At 50.2% G+C, this 19,748-nt stretch overlaps 2 protein-coding genes and 1 long non-coding RNA gene across 12 annotated transcripts in view; 1 reads left to right on the top strand and 2 right to left on the bottom strand.

The window, feature by feature from the left end:
- The window catches only part of Ino80e (INO80 complex subunit E), a 9,647-nt gene extending 1,252 nt beyond the window's left edge, over positions 1–8,395 (top strand). Inside the window, exons 4-8 of one of the 4 annotated variants that reach the window (XM_031388337.1) lie at positions 2,832–2,910; positions 2,997–3,108; positions 3,439–3,555; positions 7,242–7,333; positions 7,825–7,942. In XM_031388337.1, the coding sequence (XP_031244197.1) occupies positions 2,832–2,910; positions 2,997–3,108; positions 3,439–3,555; positions 7,242–7,313 (380 nt within the window). In that variant the 3' untranslated portion in view covers positions 7,314–7,333; positions 7,825–7,942. Of the gene's footprint in view, positions 1–2,831; positions 2,911–2,996; positions 3,109–3,438; positions 3,556–7,241; positions 7,334–7,824 lie in introns of all 4 variants that reach the window. The other 3 variants (XM_031388335.1, XM_031388334.1, XM_031388336.1) reach the window with 3 other exon arrangements.
- Positions 8,116–13,150, bottom strand: Doc2a (double C2 domain alpha). Of its 7 annotated transcripts, none has more exons than XM_031388331.1 (11): positions 12,784–13,149; positions 12,012–12,295; positions 11,571–11,650; positions 11,310–11,384; positions 11,088–11,197; positions 9,754–9,880; positions 9,615–9,674; positions 9,371–9,534; positions 9,200–9,281; positions 9,010–9,106; positions 8,116–8,924 (listed from the first exon to the last, which is right to left on the bottom strand). In XM_031388331.1, exons 2-11 carry the CDS (start codon positions 12,280–12,282, stop codon positions 8,782–8,784), a joined length of 1,209 nt encoding a protein of 402 aa, XP_031244191.1. In that variant the 5' UTR covers positions 12,283–12,295; positions 12,784–13,149; the 3' UTR covers positions 8,116–8,781. The 7 variants fall into 7 exon arrangements, with proteins under 7 accessions (XP_031244191.1, XP_031244192.1, XP_031244190.1 ...); XM_031388332.1 differs by having other exon boundaries at positions 12,790–13,149; XM_031388330.1 differs by having other exon boundaries at positions 12,012–12,361; positions 12,790–13,148.
- A 3,184-nt stretch (positions 13,151–16,334) lies between these two features.
- LOC116100909 lies at positions 16,335–16,893 on the bottom strand. The gene is made up of 2 exons (XR_004122727.1): positions 16,841–16,893; positions 16,335–16,593 (listed from the first exon to the last, which is right to left on the bottom strand). It is a non-coding gene; the product is annotated as an uncharacterized LOC116100909 (long non-coding RNA).
- Positions 16,894–19,748: the final 2,855 nt, after the last annotated feature.

Genomic DNA, 19,748 nt, shown 5'->3' with positions numbered 1-19,748 from the left:
AAAAAAAAAATGGTAATGAGAAGAAAACCACTTTACAAACTAGGATTTTTTTTTTCTTAGAATTATTTATTTTATGTATATAAGTATACTGTAGCTGTCTTCAGACACACCAGAAGAGGGCCTCAGATCCCATTACAGATGGTTGTGAGCCAACATATGGTTGCTGGGAACTCAGGACCTCTGGAAGAGCAGTCAGTGCTCTTAACTGCTGAGCCATCTCTCCAGCCCACAAACTAGGATTTAAGTGATGGGGATAACTTGACAGAGGATTAAAGATGGCAGTAGTACCTATAGTATAACAGGAGGTAGATTAAAGCTGGTAAGACGGCAGTAACTACGGTATGGCCAGGTAGCAGTTTCCTTTGCAGAGAGTCAGGAAAATATTTTTGTTTTATAAAATACTGTCATTGAAACAAACTGCATAGCTCATGTGAAAGCAGCCATAGCCAGCATATTAGTAAACAAAATGGCTCTTGTTTTATTAGAATTTTTATTTGTGAACATTAAATTTTGAATTTTATATAGTTTCATAATCTTTATAACTTTTTGCTCTTGTTTGGGGTATATTCTTCATTTGTAGCTCTAGTTGGTCTTGAACTCATAATCCTACTACCCAAACCTTCCTCGTGCTAGAATTTCATGCTTGTGCCACAACACCCATCCACCTGCTTTTTTGTTGTTTTTTAAGATACTTATTTTTATGTGCATGGGTATTTTGCCTGCCTGCCATGTACACAGTGTCCCTGTGGAGGCCCAGAGAGGACACTGGATCTCCTAGAATGAGTTACAGATGGTTGTGAGCAGTGAAATGAGTACTAGGAATTGAACCCAGGTCCTCTGGAAGAGAAGAAGCCAGTGCTCTTAGCTACAGAGCCCACACCCAAACCTAGTTTCTTTTGAGATGATTTGTTGAGAAGCAGACACTTGTTGCTGAACCTGACTGCCTGAATTCAATCCCCAGGACTTACATTGTAGGAGACAAAGGTTCCCTTAAATTGTACTCTGACCTCTGCATGCCCATGTCCATATGCACACAACTAAATAAATGTAACTTTTTTTAAAATTTAAATATAAGTTTCAACCTAGCTAAATGAAACTATGTTTTAAAGAAAGGAGAGTGGATTGTGAAGCAAAGTTTGGTGGAACAGGCCTTTAATCCCAGCCCTTCTTGAAAGGTAGAGGCAGGAGGACCAGAAGTTCAAGGCCAACTATAGCTACATAATGCCCTGTCAATAAGTAAAAATGAAAAGCTACAAATGCAAAAACCACCTGGGCATGATGCATTATATCTGTAATCCCAGCACTGAGAGGCTGAGACAGGAGGATAGGTCTAAGTTCCAAACCAGCTTGAGCTACAAAGTAAGACCTTGTCCAAAAAAAAAAAAAAAAACTGGCCGGGCGGTGGTGGCGCACGCCTTTAATCCCAGCACTTGGGAGGCAGAGGCAGGCGGATTTCTGAGTTCAAGGCCAGCCTGGTCTACAGAGTGAGTTCCAGGACAGCCAGGGCTACACAGAAGAGAAACCCTGTCTCGAAAAACCAAAAACCAAAAAAAAAAAAAAAAAAAAAAAAAAAAAAAAAAAAAAAAAACCTAAATAAATGAGAGCCAGTTAGACATGGTGGAACATGTCTCTAATTTTAACACTTAGGAGGCTGAAGCATAAGAATCACCAGTTTGAAAGCCAGCATAGTCTACATATTGAATTCTAAGCCAACCAGAATTACAGAGATCCAACTTAAATGACAATGTGTTCTAGCTGATAGATCACACAAAAGCATGTAGTATCTGAATTATGTATGAATGAGAAAAAGCAACTCTAAGAGGTGTGTAGGAATTGAAGTAACAGTCCACCTGTGAATTCTAGGTGAGTAATGCTGATGAGTGTACTAGGCTAGTGTGTACAACAGGAACAGAAACACAGGTTGCTCTTTTTCCAACCTAAGTTGGTTTTGTTTTTGTTTTGTTTTACAATTAACTTTAAATTGTAGGCAAAGAGCTAAAGAGACGCCTTTCCAGTTAAAAGCACCTACTGCTCTTAGAAAGAACCTAGGTTCAGTTCCCAGCACCTACATGCAGTTCAGCCATGTCAGTGTCCAAGGGCTTGAGTGCCTTCTTCTGACTCCTTCAGGCTTGTGCATGAATGTTCCACACAAACACACTCACACACAAATATAAATACCAGGAGAGAAGAGCAGGAAGAGCTCTCTGAGTTCAAGGCCACCCAGGGATATATGTACATTGAGAGTGAAAGGATCCAAGTAGAAGATAACATATATCATGTAGTGATTGCAGAGTGAGTGCCGAGCCTTCTGGGAAGAACACTGAGCAAGCAATTAACTAGAGCGCCAGAGGCCCTGGATCATGGCCTTAGTATTTTGTTAAGGTAGATGCTAAAGCGGGTGGCCAGTGACCGAGTGGGTGATTTTAACATGTTGGTGGCCTGAGCTGCTGGCAGTTGGAATGTGGAGCAGAGGAAGCTTTTATGGTTTTGAGGGGGGTTTTAATGGGTCCCTGGATAAGGAAAGTGGATCAAAAGCTGAGGGTTACTTAGAGGCACATGAAAGAGTGGCCTATGATGGTCAGAGAATCACAGACCTAAAGTCTAGATTCCATACACACCTTCCAAGCTCAGTAAACTCATCTGTGCAGCACTGTTGAGGCATATCACATGTGTTGACAAGAGTGCTGTGGAGCCTGCATGAGAAGCAGATGCTCGCATGTGTGCCAACGTGGAAGTCACCTTCTCCAGCACCTCTCTGTAGTGGTGAGGTTACAGACCTCTGAGGTGGATTGGGAAGCTCTACAGCCCCACTGACGAGGCCCTCCCCACAGATTCAGATGCCACTGCATCTTCAGATAACAGTGAGACTGAGGGAACGCCCAAGCTGTCTGACACACCAGCCCCTAAGAGGTAAGCAGGAGCCAGAATCTTCCAGGGCAGGGATGGGGACCTGGGCTTTCCAGCTACTTCTGACTCTCCTCCCTATCCTTCTCCAGGAAGAGAAGCCCCCCAATGGGAGGTGCCCCATCCCCTTCTAGCCTCTCCCTGCCTCCTTCAACAGGATTTCCCCTGCAGACTTCTGGGACCCCCTCCCCATACCTGAGCTCGGTGAGTTGGGAGCAGGGCTAGGTAGTGTGCTCCTATGCCTGGGAATACTGTGGGTGTCATTTGGGCAAGGGTGAGCCCTACCAATTCAGAATGTGTCCACATGTGGCCAACAAGTAACTTCTGGTGGGTGTGAGTCAGGGCTGCCTACTCTTGGCTGTGTAGGACTAGGGGCAGACCCAGGACACAATCCTGCTGCTGTCCCTTCCTTCTGTTCTCAGGAGCCTGGGAGCCACACTCATCAGCATGTCTTTTGTTTTCCATTCTCCTGTGTACATTTCCTCCCTTCACCTACTCCATTTCCCATCTCCATCTTCCTGCTCCCACCTGCAGCTGGCTTCTCCCCCTTACCCCCCATTCCCTTCTGACTACCTGGCCCTGCAGCTGCCTGAGCCCAGCCCCCTGAGGCCCAAGCTGGAGAAACGGCCCCGCCTACCCCGGAAACTCAAGGTACCCTGATGTGGGACTATAGGGAGGGGCCACAAAGGCAGAATGAGAATCTAAAGGAGGCTTAACACTAGGGGGCATGTGCCGGAACTGACTGGTTTTGCTTGAGAAAGGATCTATTTTAGCATTAGTTAGGAGGATGACTTTGAACTCCTGGTTCTCCTACCTTCACTTTCAGGTGCTAGGATTACAGGAGTGTGCTGCCACACCTGGTTTATGCAGTGCTGAGAGTTGAACCCAGGGCTTAGTGCATGCTTAGGCATACCAGCTGGTCTATAACCCAGCCCAACATCCAGGAATTTTGAAAAGTTAATTTGAGATGAGTATTCTCAGCCCAAGGCTCAGCACTGAAGGGCAGAGCAGAGAACTGTGCCCAAGTTAGTGTGCTCAAGGTCCTGCCTCAGCCCGTCTCTATGACCAGGGCCTGCATCATGGCTAGAGGGAAGCATCTCTGTACAAGTAAGGAGTAGAGTACCGAATGCAGCCTGGAGCTGGTCAGGACTGTGGTGCTTAGTCTAGTCAAGGCTCCCCCAGTTTAGAACAGTGTGACTCAAGTGACCAAACCAGGTAAAATCAGCAAGTGTTCCTGGAGCACCTCCTGTGTCAAAGATCCTATCTGAGGTGCTGCAGCTGTAATACCAAACATGGAGACAAACCCCTATACAGAGCTCCTGTTCTGGCGAAATTGGCAGAGGATCAATAAGATAGATTGGCCCTAGTTGAGAAAAAGGAACAGAATGGGTGCGACTTTAAGGAGGATAATCTAGGGTGCTATTGACTGCATACAAGGAAGCAAGCTGTGAGGAGTCTGGGAAAGAGTTGCAATCTGGTGAACATGCTTGTTGAAAGATGAAGAAGCTAGCTGTGTGATAACTCATGTCCTTAATCCCAGCACTACGGAGGCAGAAGTAGGTGAATTCTTACGAGTTCAAGGCCAGCCTGGTTTACAATGTTGAGTTCCAGGCCAGCCAGTGCTGCATAGTCAGGATGTGTCTCAAAAAAAAAAAAAAAAAAAAAGGCAAAAAAAGGGGGGAGTGGGGAGGAAGCTGGGCCAGTGATGAGAGCAGATAAGTGCCAGGTGGAAGCACCTGGGACCTTGAGGTGCTAGAGAGACCAGGGCTTGTATGGGAGTGAGCAAGAGCCGCTTGGGCAGGGGAGCAGGGCAAGGTCTAGTTCAGCTTGCATTTTAGACACATGGACAACATGGCTCTATGGAGACAGGCCTGGGTACAGTCAGATGGTGAGAAGGAAGTGATTGCCAGAACCCTGCAGAGTGGACCGTGGGTCCACGTCAGAGAAGGTCTGCGGGGTTTCTTGAGAGACCCAGTTTGACTGTGAGAGGGAAAAGGGATCCCAGGATTTTAGCTAGGGCTTTTACCTGAGAATGAAGATGCAGAGTGGCAGCTTTCTTGAGATAAGGATTATGGGAGTAGCCAATTCTAGAAGGGAGATGAAAATCAGCCTTCGACTTGCTTAGAGGACATCTGGAAATGCTAGCTAGACAGTGGCCTGTGTGAGCTGGGGCTCTGTAGGCTGTATGAATGGAGAAGGGGAAAGGCTGAACAAAGAGCTCTGGAGTGAGGAGAAGCAAACCTAAGATAACGGGCAATGGAAATGCCCATCAGCTGGGAGGCAGAGGTGAGTAGGGACCAGGCTGACGAGCTCTCGGAGCTCCGACTGCACAAGCAGAGTCAGAGAGTATATTTATAGTGGCTGAGAGTGTGAATGCTGCCTGGCACAGTGAGGTGCTGTACACCTTTGAGCCCAACACGTGGAAGGCAGAGGCACAGGTGGCTCTGTGAGTCTGATGCTATCCTATCCTGGTCTACATAGCAAGTTCTAGGCCAGCCAGGGCTGTATCTCTGTCTCAGAGAAGGAAGGAATATGGAGGGGGAGAGAGAAAAATAAAGGATGAATGAATGAATTCTTGGGATCAGAAAAAGGACTCAGTAGTTAAGATTGGTTGCTGCTCTTCCAAGGGACCCAAGTTGAGAAGCTCACATAAAGCAGCTCCCACCTGCCTGTACCTCTAGTTCCTAAGGCTTAAGTATTGAATTTGTAGGACTAGGCATGTGGCTCATTCGCAGTTCTTGCCTTGCATTTTCAAAGCCCTGAGTTTAATCCCTAGCACTGGGGAAACAATTGGAATAGTAATGCATACTGGCCTTTGCTGAAAATACTCAGGACGTGCACAAGGCACAGCAACCTAGGGCAGGTGAGAGCTGACTGGGTCGGCAGGGAAAGGCTAGAATCAACTGCTTTTGCTTCCAGGCATGGGGAAGGGGGCTGGGCTAATGGAGCACAGGGTCAGTAAGATGAGGATAGTCCCAGATGAAGTGTTGGGGGCGGGGCAGGATGCAGCACGGCTGAAGGACACTGAGAAGTAAGAGGCCTAGATACCCTCACTAAAGAGCCGAGTGCCAGAAGTTTCTAGGTGGGAGGTAGAGGAGGTGGCAAGTGCACTGGAGCTTTGACCTTAGCTGGATTTGAATCCAGCTCTTTCACATACTCACCATGTGACCTTGGGCATGTCACTGAACTCTGTTTCAGTCATGGAGTACATGAGAGGCAAGAATGAGTGAGGGATGAGAATAGAGCCTAGCCAGTGCCTGTGCCTTGGCTGTGCCAGTGCCTGTGGCTGCTCTTGGTCGTGCTGAGTTAGCCCTGGTTAGCATAGGTCTTGGGGAGCAAGGTGGTGATGCAGGGGGCATCACGTAGAGGCCTGGTCCCCCTGCAGTTGCCCTCCTTAGCCATGCATCCAGTTCTCCATGCACTCGAGGTTGTCTTGGCTGCTTTTCCATCGTTGTGATGATGTGACCAAGGCAACCTGTAGTGTTTATTTGGGACTTGTGGTTTTAGAGGATTAGGGTCCATGCATGAGTGTGGGGAGGGCAGAGAGGAGGGATGGAAAACATCTAAGCTAGCCAAGAAGACTGAGAGCTTACGAAAAGTCCAACCTCACCTCCAGCGACACACCTCCTCCAACAAGGCCAGTTACTTCATTCTATACAGTTTCAACAGCTAGGGACCAAATATTCAAACATGAGAGCCTATGGGGGAGGCGTTCTCAAACCACCACAGGGGTCCTGGTTCTTTCCAGAGCTGGCCCTCCATCTGCCATCCATGTATTCTGAGACACCGCCTTCTCTAGCACCCTCACATCACTCCACAAGCAGAGGTAAGGGAGGGGGATCCTTGAGAAGCAGAGAACAGCCGGCAGGCCAAGCAGGTGTGGCAGTGTCAAGAAGTCATTGTAGAGACCACACATACGTGCTGCTTGCTACTCCAGCCACATGGGCACCTTGGGTGCTGCGCAGTGAGGACCAGCATCCTATCCCTTTAACTTCTATTTCCACACCAGTTCCTTTCTCTGACATATGGCCCCACCTCTCTTCTAGAATGATCTATAAAGAAGAGATTATTGATAGAAGTCACCTAGGCCATATTAGGTGTTCAGTTTGTGCCCGTGGCACATGAACTGTCACAAGCATCCAGAGTTCTCTTGAGGGAGGATGTGTGAGGACCAACAGGGTGGGGCAAGCAGAGTCCTTTCAAACTTAGAGGACAAGGTGTGACTTTGACAAATGGAACGGAGCCAGCCTGTTAGGCACACTTCACTGCCCATCCTGAGGGCAGCCAAGGCCAAGGCCCTCAGGCAGAGGAGTGACATGCTCAGGTTTGTGTTCTAGAGTGATCACTCTGGCCGCAGTGTGGAGGAGGAGCTGGAGCTGGGAGAGGCTGAAGGCAGGGAGTCCAGTTAGGAGGCTGGTACCTAGACCAGGTGAGCTGAGAGAAGGTCCTGGCCCAGGCTGGTGGCTGCTGGGGTCCCAAGGAGGGGCTCATCCACAATGTTGTAGAAACTGGGGAGCAAAGCTACTGCTGAGGCTTCTGGCTTAGGTAGCCTGTGATGCCTACCATAAACCAGTGAATCCCACAGGAGGAGGGAGAGCGGACCAGTGGTGGCAGGTGGTGCCCCGAGGCAGGTGGAAGGCACTAGTCCTGAATCTGGCTGTAACTGCTGGAACAGAGCAACCAGAGTGCCTTGCTAAAAAGGGAAGAGCCCAGCTTTTCTGTCAGGCTCCCCGTCAGACTCCCCTCACCCCATCCCCATCATGCCTCCATCACTGCCCCTCACCCCAGGAACTTCATGGCTTGAGACTCAGGGGCTACAGTGGGCCACACACATACCTTAATTGCCTTTCAGTGGGCACTGTGCAACTTCCTAGTGCCGATGCATCTGACTAGACCCCTTTATTTTCTCCCCTGCTGCAGATGGCGGTGGGACCCCCTGACTGCCCTGTGGGTGGGCCTCTGGCTTTCCCTGCCAGGGGTTCTGGTGCCAGTGTTGGGGCAGCCCTGACCCCCCTGCCTCCTCCCAAGATGCCTCCACATACAATCCTGAGCACCGTCCCCCAGCAGATGTTCAGCGACGCAGGCAGCGGGGATGACGCCCTGGACGGAGATGACGACCTGGTGATCGACATTCCAGAGTAGCAGGCACCCAGTGCTATCTGCCAGGCACCTCACACAGCGCCCCTCCTGTGCCAGCACACTTGAGCCCTCTTCCTCAAGAGATGTTTATTGATGCCCAGTTGCCATGCTTTGGCCACTGACACAATCAGAAAAGGCGTAAACATGCACAAATGTCCCCGAGGAAGGTGGCAGGGTCCTGCCCTTACATCCCAGCCCCATCCAGGGAACAGTTATTTAAATGGGTGGCCAAAAGGGTCTGCTACATCTTAGGGAGGTAGAGACCTATGGTGACCGCCCCTTTTGAAGAGCAGCAGCTGTGCAGGGCTGGGACAATTTAATGAAGGCTCTGTATTAAAGAGTTGGCTCTTTCTTTCTTTGTCCTTTCCTCTATTAGGAAATGTCCTCTAATCTCCCCTAATCCGACCCCCTCCCTGTGGGGCAGGGGACCAGGCAGCCAGGAGAGGCCAAGAAAGGAGCTGTAGGATGGGGTGGGGCACTGGCAGAAGACTCCCACGTGGCCCTGTGCATGGGGTGGTTGCATATTTGCAGGTTACAGCAAGTCAGGCAGGAGAAAGTTTGCATATGTGAATATAGCTCTCCACAGTCCCTCACAAGAAGAAAGACCCACAGTCACAGAGACTCACAAAAATAAGACAGGTAGTGTGGGGTAGGGGCATCCCACCCCATGTAAACGTGCAACACACTCGTGCGAAGGTTGGGTACTGGACCCGGCCCCAAGGGGCCTGTGATGCTTGCTCAGGCCAAAGGGTAAGCCCCTGCTGGGGGCAGCTCGCTGGTCAGGGTGTGCCAGCGTTCCAGGGCTATGTCCGGCTGATGTAGACAGTCACTCCAGTGTTTCTGGGCCTCTCCCCTGGCCCCTGGCCCCAGAGACACACCACCTGAAGAACAGGCAAGGCAGGCCAACCTGTCAGCGCCCGCTCCCCTGCACTTCCCTCACGGCACCTGGTGGGCTCCTTCACTCACCTATGAAGTCATTGGATTTGCCTATGTCGTAGTCCCAGACTGTGACTTCCAGGGTCTTAGTGGCCAGAGTGGAGAGTTCCATCTCATAGAAGAATTCCTGAGAACAAAGGCAGGCAGTGCTTTCTGGGAGGCTTTCTAACCACATCGCTGTCCCCAGCCCATCTTTATTTCTGCTCCCTGCCATTTCTACCTCATTAAATTCCGGGTTTAGCGTCTTCTTCTTTACACACGTTTTATGCTTGGATTTCTTATCCACATCCGGTCTCAAGTACCTAAGGGAGTGAGGGGAACATGAAGTTAGTTAGGGACAGGCTAGGCCCCAGAGCAGTTAGGCTGGGGTCAGGCTTGGGCAAGGGCTCACGTCTTCACATAAGGGTCAGAGTAGCCGTTAACATCCATTGCAGCCAGGTGAGCACATCGAACAATGCCCACCAGCAGCCCATGCCGCCTAGAGCTGTAGCTGAGGCTCAGCAGGATACGCCCTCGCTCTTCCAGCAGCCCAGGTCCCTGCTCTGCCTGCTCTAGCTGCCAGAAAAGGAGGCAGAGGTCAGTCTAAGGTTCTCCCCACCTCCCACCCTGAGGGTTCTCAGCATCACACGCCTCACCTCCTTCAGGTAACAGGATATGCCCCTCAGTGCCGCAGACATTGAAGAGGGTGAAGGAAGCTGAGGGGGACAAAGAAAAGGTTCTGGCCGGCTGACCTTTCCAGATCCCCTCCCCCATACCTGTTAGCCCCACACGGACCGGGACCTGGCGCTCAAGGCAGATGTTAAAATGCTTCTTCTGTGAAGGCTTGAGGCGGCGGAGGGGCACTCGGATCTCCCCAATAAATTCATTGTGGCTCAGCTTGTCCTCATCACAGACAGAGATCCTGGCGGGGAACTGCAGGGTCAGGGCCCCTGTGTTTCTGAGCCCCACTCCGGAGGGAGAAAAAGGTCCTCAGACCAGTCCCAACTCTGCCCTAAGTTCACCTCATCTGTAAAATGGGTGGGAGCTTGAGAAGGGCAATTGGATCTGCCCAAGGCTGTCCAGTATCTTATCAAGAATAACCCAGTCCTGAACAGGATGTCCTCACAGCTTTTAGAACTGCTCCATTCTCCACCTGGGGACAAGTGCCAGCTGAACCCTACGTGTGTGGTTGGGTGGGCGTGGCCAGACACAGTGGTAATAACCAGCCAAAGACTCCTGATTGACCTATGTGCCCTGTTTTTTCCCATTTGAGCAAGGCCCAGGTGCAGAAGTATGGGGATGAGATATGAGTGGTGTTTCGGTATGAAGGTGTGTTGAAATCTGAGCCCTGCTCATTTCCTGTGTGACCCTGGGCAAGTCACCAAAGTGCCCTAAAACTGTCATGAGGGTTAAAGCAAAGAAATGCTCCCTAAGAACTGGGTATGGTGGCACTGGGTATGGTGTGATCCTAAGCACTAAGTTCGGGGCTAGCCTGGGCTGACCTGATCAAAAGAAAATACTGCCTCTGTGACCTCGAAGGTCCTTTGTCTACTGTTGAGGCCAATTTTGCTGCTTCTACCTTTACCTCTCCCATGATAAGAAGCCCTCTGCAGCTCCCTATTACCCAAGAGTAAAGGAAGAAGCGTCTCCCGACCTGGACTCAGCTGCCACACTCCCCTTTAGGGGTGCTTCTCGCACCTAGGGTGATGGCAAGTCCTCTGACCAGGAAGACTTTCCTCCTCAGATTATAGGTAAATTTGGCATAGGGTGGGCAGCCCGAGGTGTGTAGATCCAACTGAAGCCAAACGCTCTGTAAGGAGGTCTTGGAGAGCAGAGAAACATTCCAGAAGAGGCATGTTTTGGCTGAGCCTCAAATATCAAAGACTGAGGTTGGCAGAGGAAGCCGAGAGCACGTAGGCACAACTGAAGGCCTTCAGATGCCTAACCTAGGCCTGTGCTAGAAGACCTGCAAGAGCATTTGAACCTGCTGCTAAGGGAGGGGCTGGGGAGCCACTGGTTATTGTGGGGTGTCAGCAAGATGGACTTGATGGGACATAAAGAGATGGACCAAACAAAGATTACAATGACAGCTTGCCCAGAGGTGCTGCCTGAAGGAAAAGCCCTCTCACCTGAGCACCTTGTGGGTGATGTCATCATCTGTGATCCCACTGTACGTCAGCTCCTCATTCCACACGGGGTTCAGTGTGTTCCTCTGTGTCTTGGTTTTTAGCTTATTGGCCTGAGGCACGGGGACAAACGGTTCTGATGCATGGACCCTGGGGGCCCCTGAAGGCTTAAGGTGGGGGTGGGAAGGGACCCATAAACCAAGCTAGTCCTGGAAGGCAACATACCTTACAGGCTCCTGGCAGGAGGTGCAGCTTTACATAGGGGTCAGCCAGGCCATTGAAATCCATGGGCTTGAGGCCCTGGAGGACAGGATGCAAAGGGGACTTTAAACTCCCAAGCCTTTCTCCCTCCTCCTGCAGGACTAGATCCCCACAGAGTACAGCTCCAGAGATGCAGAAGGAGCAGGAAGGAGTTCTGACTGGGGGAAGATGGAATTCCCCCCACCCCACCCCCAGGATGGCAGCCTAAGAAGGAGGGAGACACACCTTGGCCCTGAGGACTCTACAGTGCAGCATGCAGGAAGCCTGATCATAGAGAAGGTCAAATTCCAGCGTGCCCAGGGCAGCTGCAGAAAAAGGGTGAGGAAAGAGAGAAGAAGGTGGTATGAGTCTTTGGTCCAGGTCAAAGTGTGAGACCTGGTGGCTTAAAAGGATGTGCCCACATCTCTGCTGGCCTGCCAGTGTATGTGCAAGAGGCTGAGCAGCCATGTGCATGCCTGCGTCTAGGTCCCTGGCTCGGCCGCAACTGTCTGTGTGGGTGGTGGAGTGTCTCAGCAGAAATATTGAATATTGAGCCTTGCTGAAGCTGTAATCTGCACCCAGACTGCAGCTGTGGTGGCGGGACTGCCCTCCCTCCTCCCCATCCTCCATGCACACACACATTCAGGAGGCTGCTCCCTCCCACAAGCCCTGAGCCCCCAGACTCACTGGTATCATCCGAGTCGTAGCTGTCTACCTCAGCTCCATCATCGGGTGTAGTGGCCCCAAGGAGAGCCGCAGGGGGGGCCAGAGCCAGAGGGGCCAGATGAGCTGGGGCTTCCCCGCAGCCCCTGCCGCCGCCGCCACCCTCTGGTCCTGGCCCCCTGCGAGGGAAGTAGTCGGAGATCTGGCGGATGGGCCTGATGGGTCCAGGGCACACGTTGATGGCCATGTGCTCCTGGATGTTGATGGTCATGCGATCGCCCCTGCGGCCCCTCATGCAGCACCTCTGGCTGGGAGACGGGTGTAGAGCTGGATTGGCCGACTGGGGTCTGTAGGAACCTCACTGCCCTCCCTTCCTGGGTGTCGAGGGAGAGGATAGTCTGCGCTAGCTGATGGGCAGGCAGGAGGCCTGGCTTCACAAGGGGCTGGCTGGGTTGCCAGATCAGTCCTGGCAGACAGGTCGTGACTACCCCTTAACCCTGCCCACTACCTGCACATTGTCCCTCTGTCACCTTTCCAGGGCTTTCCTCTCATCCTGGGCTCTCCCTCTGTCCCCATCCCCTCAAGTCCTCCAGGGACCCCACAGCTTCCCTCCTTTGCTGCTCTGAAGCTCTGGCCATCTTCTGCATCAAACGCGGGGCTGGCCAGGGTGTCACCCACCCCTCTAGGCTTCTCTTCACTCAGCCCAAGCTTCTGCCTGCCAGCCAGCCTATCCCTAACCTGGGTCATCCGCCCTCCCAAGGTAGGGACCCCCTGCCTCGTTTTCTCCGCCTCTCACCCTCACCCGCGCTCCCTTGACCGGTCCAGCCCCCGCACCTGTCCCTGAACCTCCAACAGGTGCCCGGCACGGGCGGCCCGTGGGCGCAGGCTGGGCGGCGGCGGCGACTGCGGCGCGGCGGGTGAGAACCGAGCGAGAAGCGGCGCGGGGCGGGAGTGGCGGGAGCTGCTGCGGGCGGTCGGGAGGGGCGCGGGGCGCAGAGGGCCAGACACGGGCCCCAGAACGCACGCGAGTGCACACTCGACACGTGTGCTCGCGCTCACGCCCGCCCGTGCGCCCTGGGCCAGCTCACACGCGTGCACACTCACCCGAGAACTTGGCGTGCACCTCCGCGAGAGGCGCCCGGTGTTCCCCAGCTCCTCCCGGGAGACCCAGGCCCCCGCCCCGCCGCGCAGCCCTGGCGCCTCCCGCTGCCCCGCCTCTCGCCTTCGCTGGCTCCCAGGACTCCAGGGCCCGACCACCCGGCCTGGTTGCCATAGCGACGCTGGTTTTCCCTCACACCCTCATCCCAGAAGCACCAGAGGGGAAAGGAAAGGGCAGCTGTCCTACCCCTGGGTGTCCGTGGGTGTGGCTTAGAGATCCGCAGTGACCTAGGGACCCGCCAGAGGAGAGACCCGCCAGAGAGGACCCGCCTGAGAGGAGAGACCTACTCCTGCCATTCTGGGGAACCACATTCGGAAGGAGACTGGCTTTCCCCATCCCTCCTTCCATCTTGTGATTCAACCTAGCCCTCCGGACCTGGGTCTCTTTACCAGACCCACATCTCCCACCACCCTCTCCAGTTCTGTCCCTTGAACCTGCAGTCACAACGAGCTGCCCCTCTCGCCACTAGCCCTCTGTCTTGTTTTTTTCAGTATCTTAATGGGAATTAACCAGATGAGCAGCTTGGGTTGGCCTTGAACTCCCGAATCTTCTGCCTCATTGGGATTACAGACTGTATCCCAGACTGTACAGGCTTCAACCCTAACCTTCGATTTTCTTGTGCTCTGAACTTACCTCCTGGAAAGACCAAATCCTCGAAGAGGCCCTTTCAAGCCAGGAATCCCCTGGCCACGGCCAGCAGGCAACACTTAATCTTCAGTTTCAGAGCATGCCTCCACCTCTAGGGTCCTCTGCCTTCCCTGAGGACTTCTGAGAACTGCCTTCCCTGGTCATTACAAGTCATCTGATCCTAGCAGCCTTCTGGAGTACACACACACACACACACACACACACACACACACACTCCCATATCCTTCTCTATTCCTCTAGCCAGAACCCTTAGACTGAGCTCTGATGGCAGGTTTATCTGCCTGTTTACAGCCCGGGAGATGCTGCAGAGAACAGGGGCTGATTCATCTCTGAGTCCAGAGGGCCCCAGTCACCCTCACTAAATATTGGGACTCAACAGAGAAATCCTTCTGCCCAACATGTGACTATACTTAACATTGACTAACTGTGCATTTGAACATTGTCAAGGCCTGCGGCCCCAGTACAGTGTGTGCTAAGCATGCACTTGGCTTGATCCCTAACACCAAATAAGAAAGGTAACATGGTAGTTGTTACATGTAAATTTTACATTTGTATTTTAAAACTTTTTAAAAAGAATAATATAAAGTCACATTAACACAGTACCAGTCACCTGTGAAATGTACAAAATTCAAGTCTCAGCACTCTTAACATACTAATTAAATAAATTAGTGATACTTTAGTTATAACCGGTCTGACACTGGATGCCAAGATCACAAATACACATGTTCTTTGGAACTCCAGCTCTCTGACTTTATCTTATCGATATACCCAGCACTATACAAAATAATAGTTCAAGATTCTTACCTACAACTTTTTTTTTTTTTGAGACAGGATTTCTCAGTGTAGCCCTGGTTGTTCTGGAATTCACTCTGTTTTTAGACTAGGTTGACCTCGAACTCAGATCTACCTGTCTCTGCCTCCTGAGTCCTAGTATTAAAGCTGTGCACCACAACCACCTGACTTACCTACAAGTTCTAAAAAGAAAACAAAGGACTCTCATGTCCACGCATGAGAGACTGGTTAAATAAGCTATGACATAATTTCCCATATCAAAATAGTATGCAGCCATGAAAAATGAGGCTTTTCAGATACACACACACACACACACAATTGTCTTCATAATCTCTCTTTTGCTTAAACCAAGATGTGGCGTGCATAGCAGCACACAGGAATGCTGCCATTCGAATTGCCATTCAAATGAGGGGAAGACCTTACACATGTTTATCTGTGCATGTATTATTTCCAGAAGACTACACAAGAAAATGGTAACTATGGTGACCGCTAAAGAACGAGGTTGCCGTGGAGCAGGAAAGGGCAAGCGTAGGAAAGATTTGGCCTCCAACATACAACTTTATGTTTTTCTCTTTGAGACAGGGCCTCACTATGTAACCCTGGCTGGCCTGGAACTCACTGTGCAGACCAAGCTGGCCTCAGAGATCTGTGTGCCTCTGACCGTAGGCACTGGGATTAAAGGTGTGAGCCATCTGCATGCTTCTGAATTGTGCCATGTGTCTGTCAACCCTTCCAAAGAGCACATTCAAATCATAAACATTTGAGGGTGTGAGGTGACTCAGCTGGTAACAGGACTCGACACACAAACCTGAGTTTGCTTCTAGGACCTTCCGCTCTTGGCGGAAGGAAGGAGTGAATTCTTACAAGTTGTCTTCTGGCCTCTAAACATGGGACAAGAGACACGGTACATACTTACACAAATCAATAAATATTGCAAAGGTTTACATTTGCCTTTGTGTGGAAGACCAGACTCAGGGCCTTGTGTAGACAAAGCATGCATCCTTCATAGCTCTCTAGGGTAACGAAGGAAGAAGCCAGGCCTGTGGGCCCATGCCTGCAATCCCAGTACCAGGGAGGCATAGGCAGAAAGTTGGTCCATGAGTTCCTGGCCATGGTCTATGTAGTGCGTTCCAGACCAGCCAGCACTACAGAGCAAAGGTGCTGTTGGCCTGGGCACAGGGACCAAAGGAAAGCGGCTGTGTGATCAGTGAATCCTCCACTGCTGTCTTCTCATTGTGGACATCTTAGACTCATCCGAGCATGCCTTGCAAAACCTTCCCCAAAGGCAGGAACCCAAGGACACTGCAGTCAGTGATGAGCCTTACCAGTTCACAGTGGGAAAAGCTCTGCATCCAACATACCTATGTCCCTTACCCCATCATTTCTTGAATACCTTCTATGCAACCAGCTCCAGCCCCACAGCCTTGGAGGGAGACAGACAGACACACAGATGATTCCAACAATCTAGATGGGTGAAGGATGGCCCAGAGCCCGGTGCCTCAGGGCTTTCTTCCGACAGGAAATGTGTCAACTGGCATTTCCAAAATGAGGCATTAACTGGATCCAGAGTGTAGCAGGAGCAGCTTGGGCAAGGTGTGGGAGCATCTGGGAGACTATGGAGACCTTGAGTAAGCCTTATGAGTGGGTCCCAGCACGCAGGAAGTGAAGGCAGGATTCCAAGCTTGAAGACAACCTGGGCTACTTAACACAACCCTCTGGCAGAAAAAAGTTATCAATCACTTGATGAGAACTTAGAATATAGAATGGTCGGAAACGGGTGTGGCTTACAGCTTGAAGGGAAAGAAATGGGAGGAGATGACCAGGTGGACAGGCTTGCCTGGACTGGCTCTCGTACAGGAGCTTTTCCCGTAGTACATTGGCTTTGACTGTTTCTTGCTAATGGTTGAGGACTTGGAAGGTAGGAATCCACATGGTTTAACCAGAGCAAAGTCTGTGGCAATCAGTAAATAGATCAGTTGAAAAAGCTTGACTTGAAGAGAAGGAAACCTGAGAGAGAGAGAGAGAGAGAGAGAGAGAGAGAGAGAGAGAGAGAGAGAGAGAGAGATCAAATGTAAGATTTCTGCCTTGCCTGGTTTTGCTCTCTTCTTTCCTCTCCTTCCCATCTTCTTTGGGACAGGATCTTGATATACATCCCAGGCTGATCTGGATTCATGATTCTCAACCTCTCATGTTTGGATGACAGTTGTGTACCCCCACATCTAGACAGGCGTGAGTCTTCTGCTGGAAATCATACCAGCAGAGGTTCACTTGGGGCTTGTCAGATAAGAAGAAAGATCTAAGACGATCCTCAAGTAAACACCTAGAAAGACAGCAGAAGCATTTGTTGGAGAGAGAGGAGGAGGCTTGGAGCAAGGGAACTGAGACCTTCCTGTAGGATTACTGTTTTTGGACTTGGAGATATCAAGCAGGAAGTTGGGCATGGGAGTCTGAGCTCTGAGGAGAGGTCTGGGCTAGAAATATACGTTTGTGAGTCACCAGCATATAGATGGTATTTAAAGCCATGAGAATAGATGAGATCACCTAGGGAGAGGGAATGTATATGAAAAGAGGAGGCCAAAAGGAGCCTGAAAACCGGTGAGGGTGAGTCTGTGTTGCTGTGAGGGATGGGGCACCCCGCAGAAAGACCAATGGAGAAGGGAGTAACCCCCCCCCCACTGGTGGACTTCAGCCAAGGGGCTTGAGTGAGGAGAGAAGAGGGGGCAAAGCCCCCTCAGAAAGGGCTGAGAGCATGCAGGCCACAAGTGCAGGCACCGGCAGTTGTCTGTCTCTTCTAAACCAATATGCATCTGTGAGCTTTTTCTCATGGTTTCAGAAAGCAGAAAATATGTATCTCTCCATCTTTCCTTCCTTTTCCTTCTCTTCCTTCCTCCCCCCTTTGCATTCATTTGTGTATGCCATGGCATGCATGTGGAAGTCAAAAGACAACCTGTGTACCCTCACCTTCTGCCTTGAGACAAGTTCTCTCATCTCCAACTACAAGTGCTACATTTACACATGTGCAGCTTTGGGTGGGTTCTGGGGATTTTTGTTTATTTTTCTGAGATGGGGGTATCACTATGTAGCTCTGGCTCTCCTGGAACTCAGAGATTTTCCTGCCTCTGTTGGGATTTTATCCCGTGGTGTGTGTCAACATGCCCAGCGGTTCTGAGTATATAAACTCAGAGCCTCACATTTCTGCTGCAAACACTCTACCTCCCACTAGCCATACCCACACACCCCGAAAACATGTTCTAAACCTTAAATAGAGTCCAGGGCATCACAGCTCTGTACAATTACTGATGGTCAGACAGACAGAGGGAAAGGAGGTCCAGAGGTCTACTTGAGGAGAAAGGGTCTTGTCTGCCTTATTCTGTCTGGCTGATAGAATAGGGGTGGATTTTGTTATTTTTCTGTGTATATGTGGGTGAGGTGTTGGGGCTCATCTTGTGTGTTGTATATTCGGATATTGAGTGCTGTGCCCCCAAATAAGGTTGCAGTTTGGACATGGGCATTGTATTGACCAGTGTGCTGTAAAGAATCCTCCCAATAATCTGGGTAATAAAAGGCTAGAGCCATGGGCTAGAAAGGTAGCTCAACGGTTAAGAGCACTAACTGCTCTTCCAGAGGTCCTGAGTTCAAATCCCAGCAATCACATGGTGGCTCACAACCATCTGTAATGGGATTGGATGCCCTCTTCTGGTGTGTCTGAAGACAGTGACAGTGTACTCATAAATACATCGTTTTTTGTTTTTTGTTTTTTTTTTTAAAAAGGCTAGAGCCTGTGACTGGGCAGGAGAGAAAGGAAGCCGTAGTTGAGATCGAGTAGGGATGTCTCAGGTAGGGACCAGGAGAAGGAAAAAGGTAGGGAAAGAGGAAAGTCGCCATGAGGCAGGATGGACCATGAGGATGGACCATGAGCATGTGGCCCAGAGAAAATCGCCCTGAGGACACACATGGAGCAGAGCAAACATAGCAAGACTCGGTAGGCAAATAACACCAGGTCTATGGCTGGAGTGCAGGCTAGAACAGCTCAGAACCTGCCCAGTTTAGGCTTACAGTGTGTTAATAAAAATACCAGGTTTGTGTGTCTTTTATTTGGGGGCTGTATGTGCTACCATGGAGCAGAAACCTAAAATTACTTCTATATACTTCTATGTAGGTTCTACTTTTCCAACTACTTTTAATAAGGGTTCAACCTCTCCTCTAACCCACCACCCAGAAGTGGTAGTGGAAGAGAAAAGTTATTAGGATATGGAGGAAGTGGACCCGTTCGGCAATAGTTCTTTGGGGCTGAGCTTGATCTTCTTGGGCAGCAGTTCAGTCCAAAGCAAACACCAAACACAAACAAGCAGCTGCAGGCCAGTCCTAGGCAGGCAGACACCAGGCATGAACTAGCAGCTACAGTGCAGTCCTTTCAGCAAGCAGACACCAGGCCGCTGGAGTTCAATCCTGAAGAAACCGCCAGGCTCGCCAACTGGTCTGAGGCAAGGCTGCAGAAGCAGCAAGCTTCTATAGGAACCTCACAAGCAGTTCTTTGGTGAGTTTCTCTCAATAGCGCAATACCACAAATTGAGCTCAACAACGCTATGTAAGGCAAACCAATACATGCCTGTTTTTAGGGAAGAGTATCGAGGTGGAGCAAACCAAAGCTCAGTGCTTGTCTTCCACTGTCCTTCATCAAACGTCCCTTCATGTGTCTGCTACATCCAAACATCCTTTCACCTATATCTGTTTCAGGAAAACAGTCTTTTACATGTTTGTTTAGCAAGGCATCATTTTACCTGTGTGCCCCAGCCAAAAAAAAAAAAAAAATTATTTGTCATAACTTTCCAAAGAACTAGGAGTCTTCACTTCAAAGCCCCTTTTTATTTAAGAATTGTCCTTTTCTCTGTCATTAGCAATCTACACACAATGGAAATAATTGTAAGAACCGTCACATTTCAATAAGGGGTATATATACAACATAGTCAAATAATCTAACAAAACAACCTTAAATTTCTATCAATATACAATACTTCAAAACAATTATAAATTTCTATCAAGATACAATAATTTAAACAAAAACTTAAATTTCTATCCATATACAATAATGAAACAAAATACCTTAAATTTCTAATATACAATAATTCAAACAAAACAACTTTAAATTTTTATCAATCTCT

This window comes from Mastomys coucha, unplaced genomic scaffold (genome assembly GCF_008632895.1).
Source record: "Mastomys coucha isolate ucsf_1 unplaced genomic scaffold, UCSF_Mcou_1 pScaffold21, whole genome shotgun sequence".
In the NCBI taxonomy this organism is placed as follows: Eukaryota; Metazoa; Chordata; class Mammalia; order Rodentia; family Muridae; genus Mastomys; species Mastomys coucha.
The sequence above is the reverse complement of the archived record's forward strand: the minus strand, read 5'-3'. Positions and strand labels throughout refer to the sequence as shown.

Coding starts and splice junctions, on each gene's coding strand:
- Doc2a (XM_031388331.1), bottom strand. CDS start 12,282: ATGAGGGGCCGCAGGGGCGATCGCATGACCATCAACATCCAGGAGCAC. Junction 11,651..12,011: donor CTACGACTCGGATGATACCA/GTGAGTCTGGGG, acceptor CTTTTTCTGCAG/CTGCCCTGGGCACGCTGGAA. Junction 9,107..9,199: donor TAAACCCGGAATTTAATGAG/GTAGAAATGGCA, acceptor CTTTGTTCTCAG/GAATTCTTCTATGAGATGGA.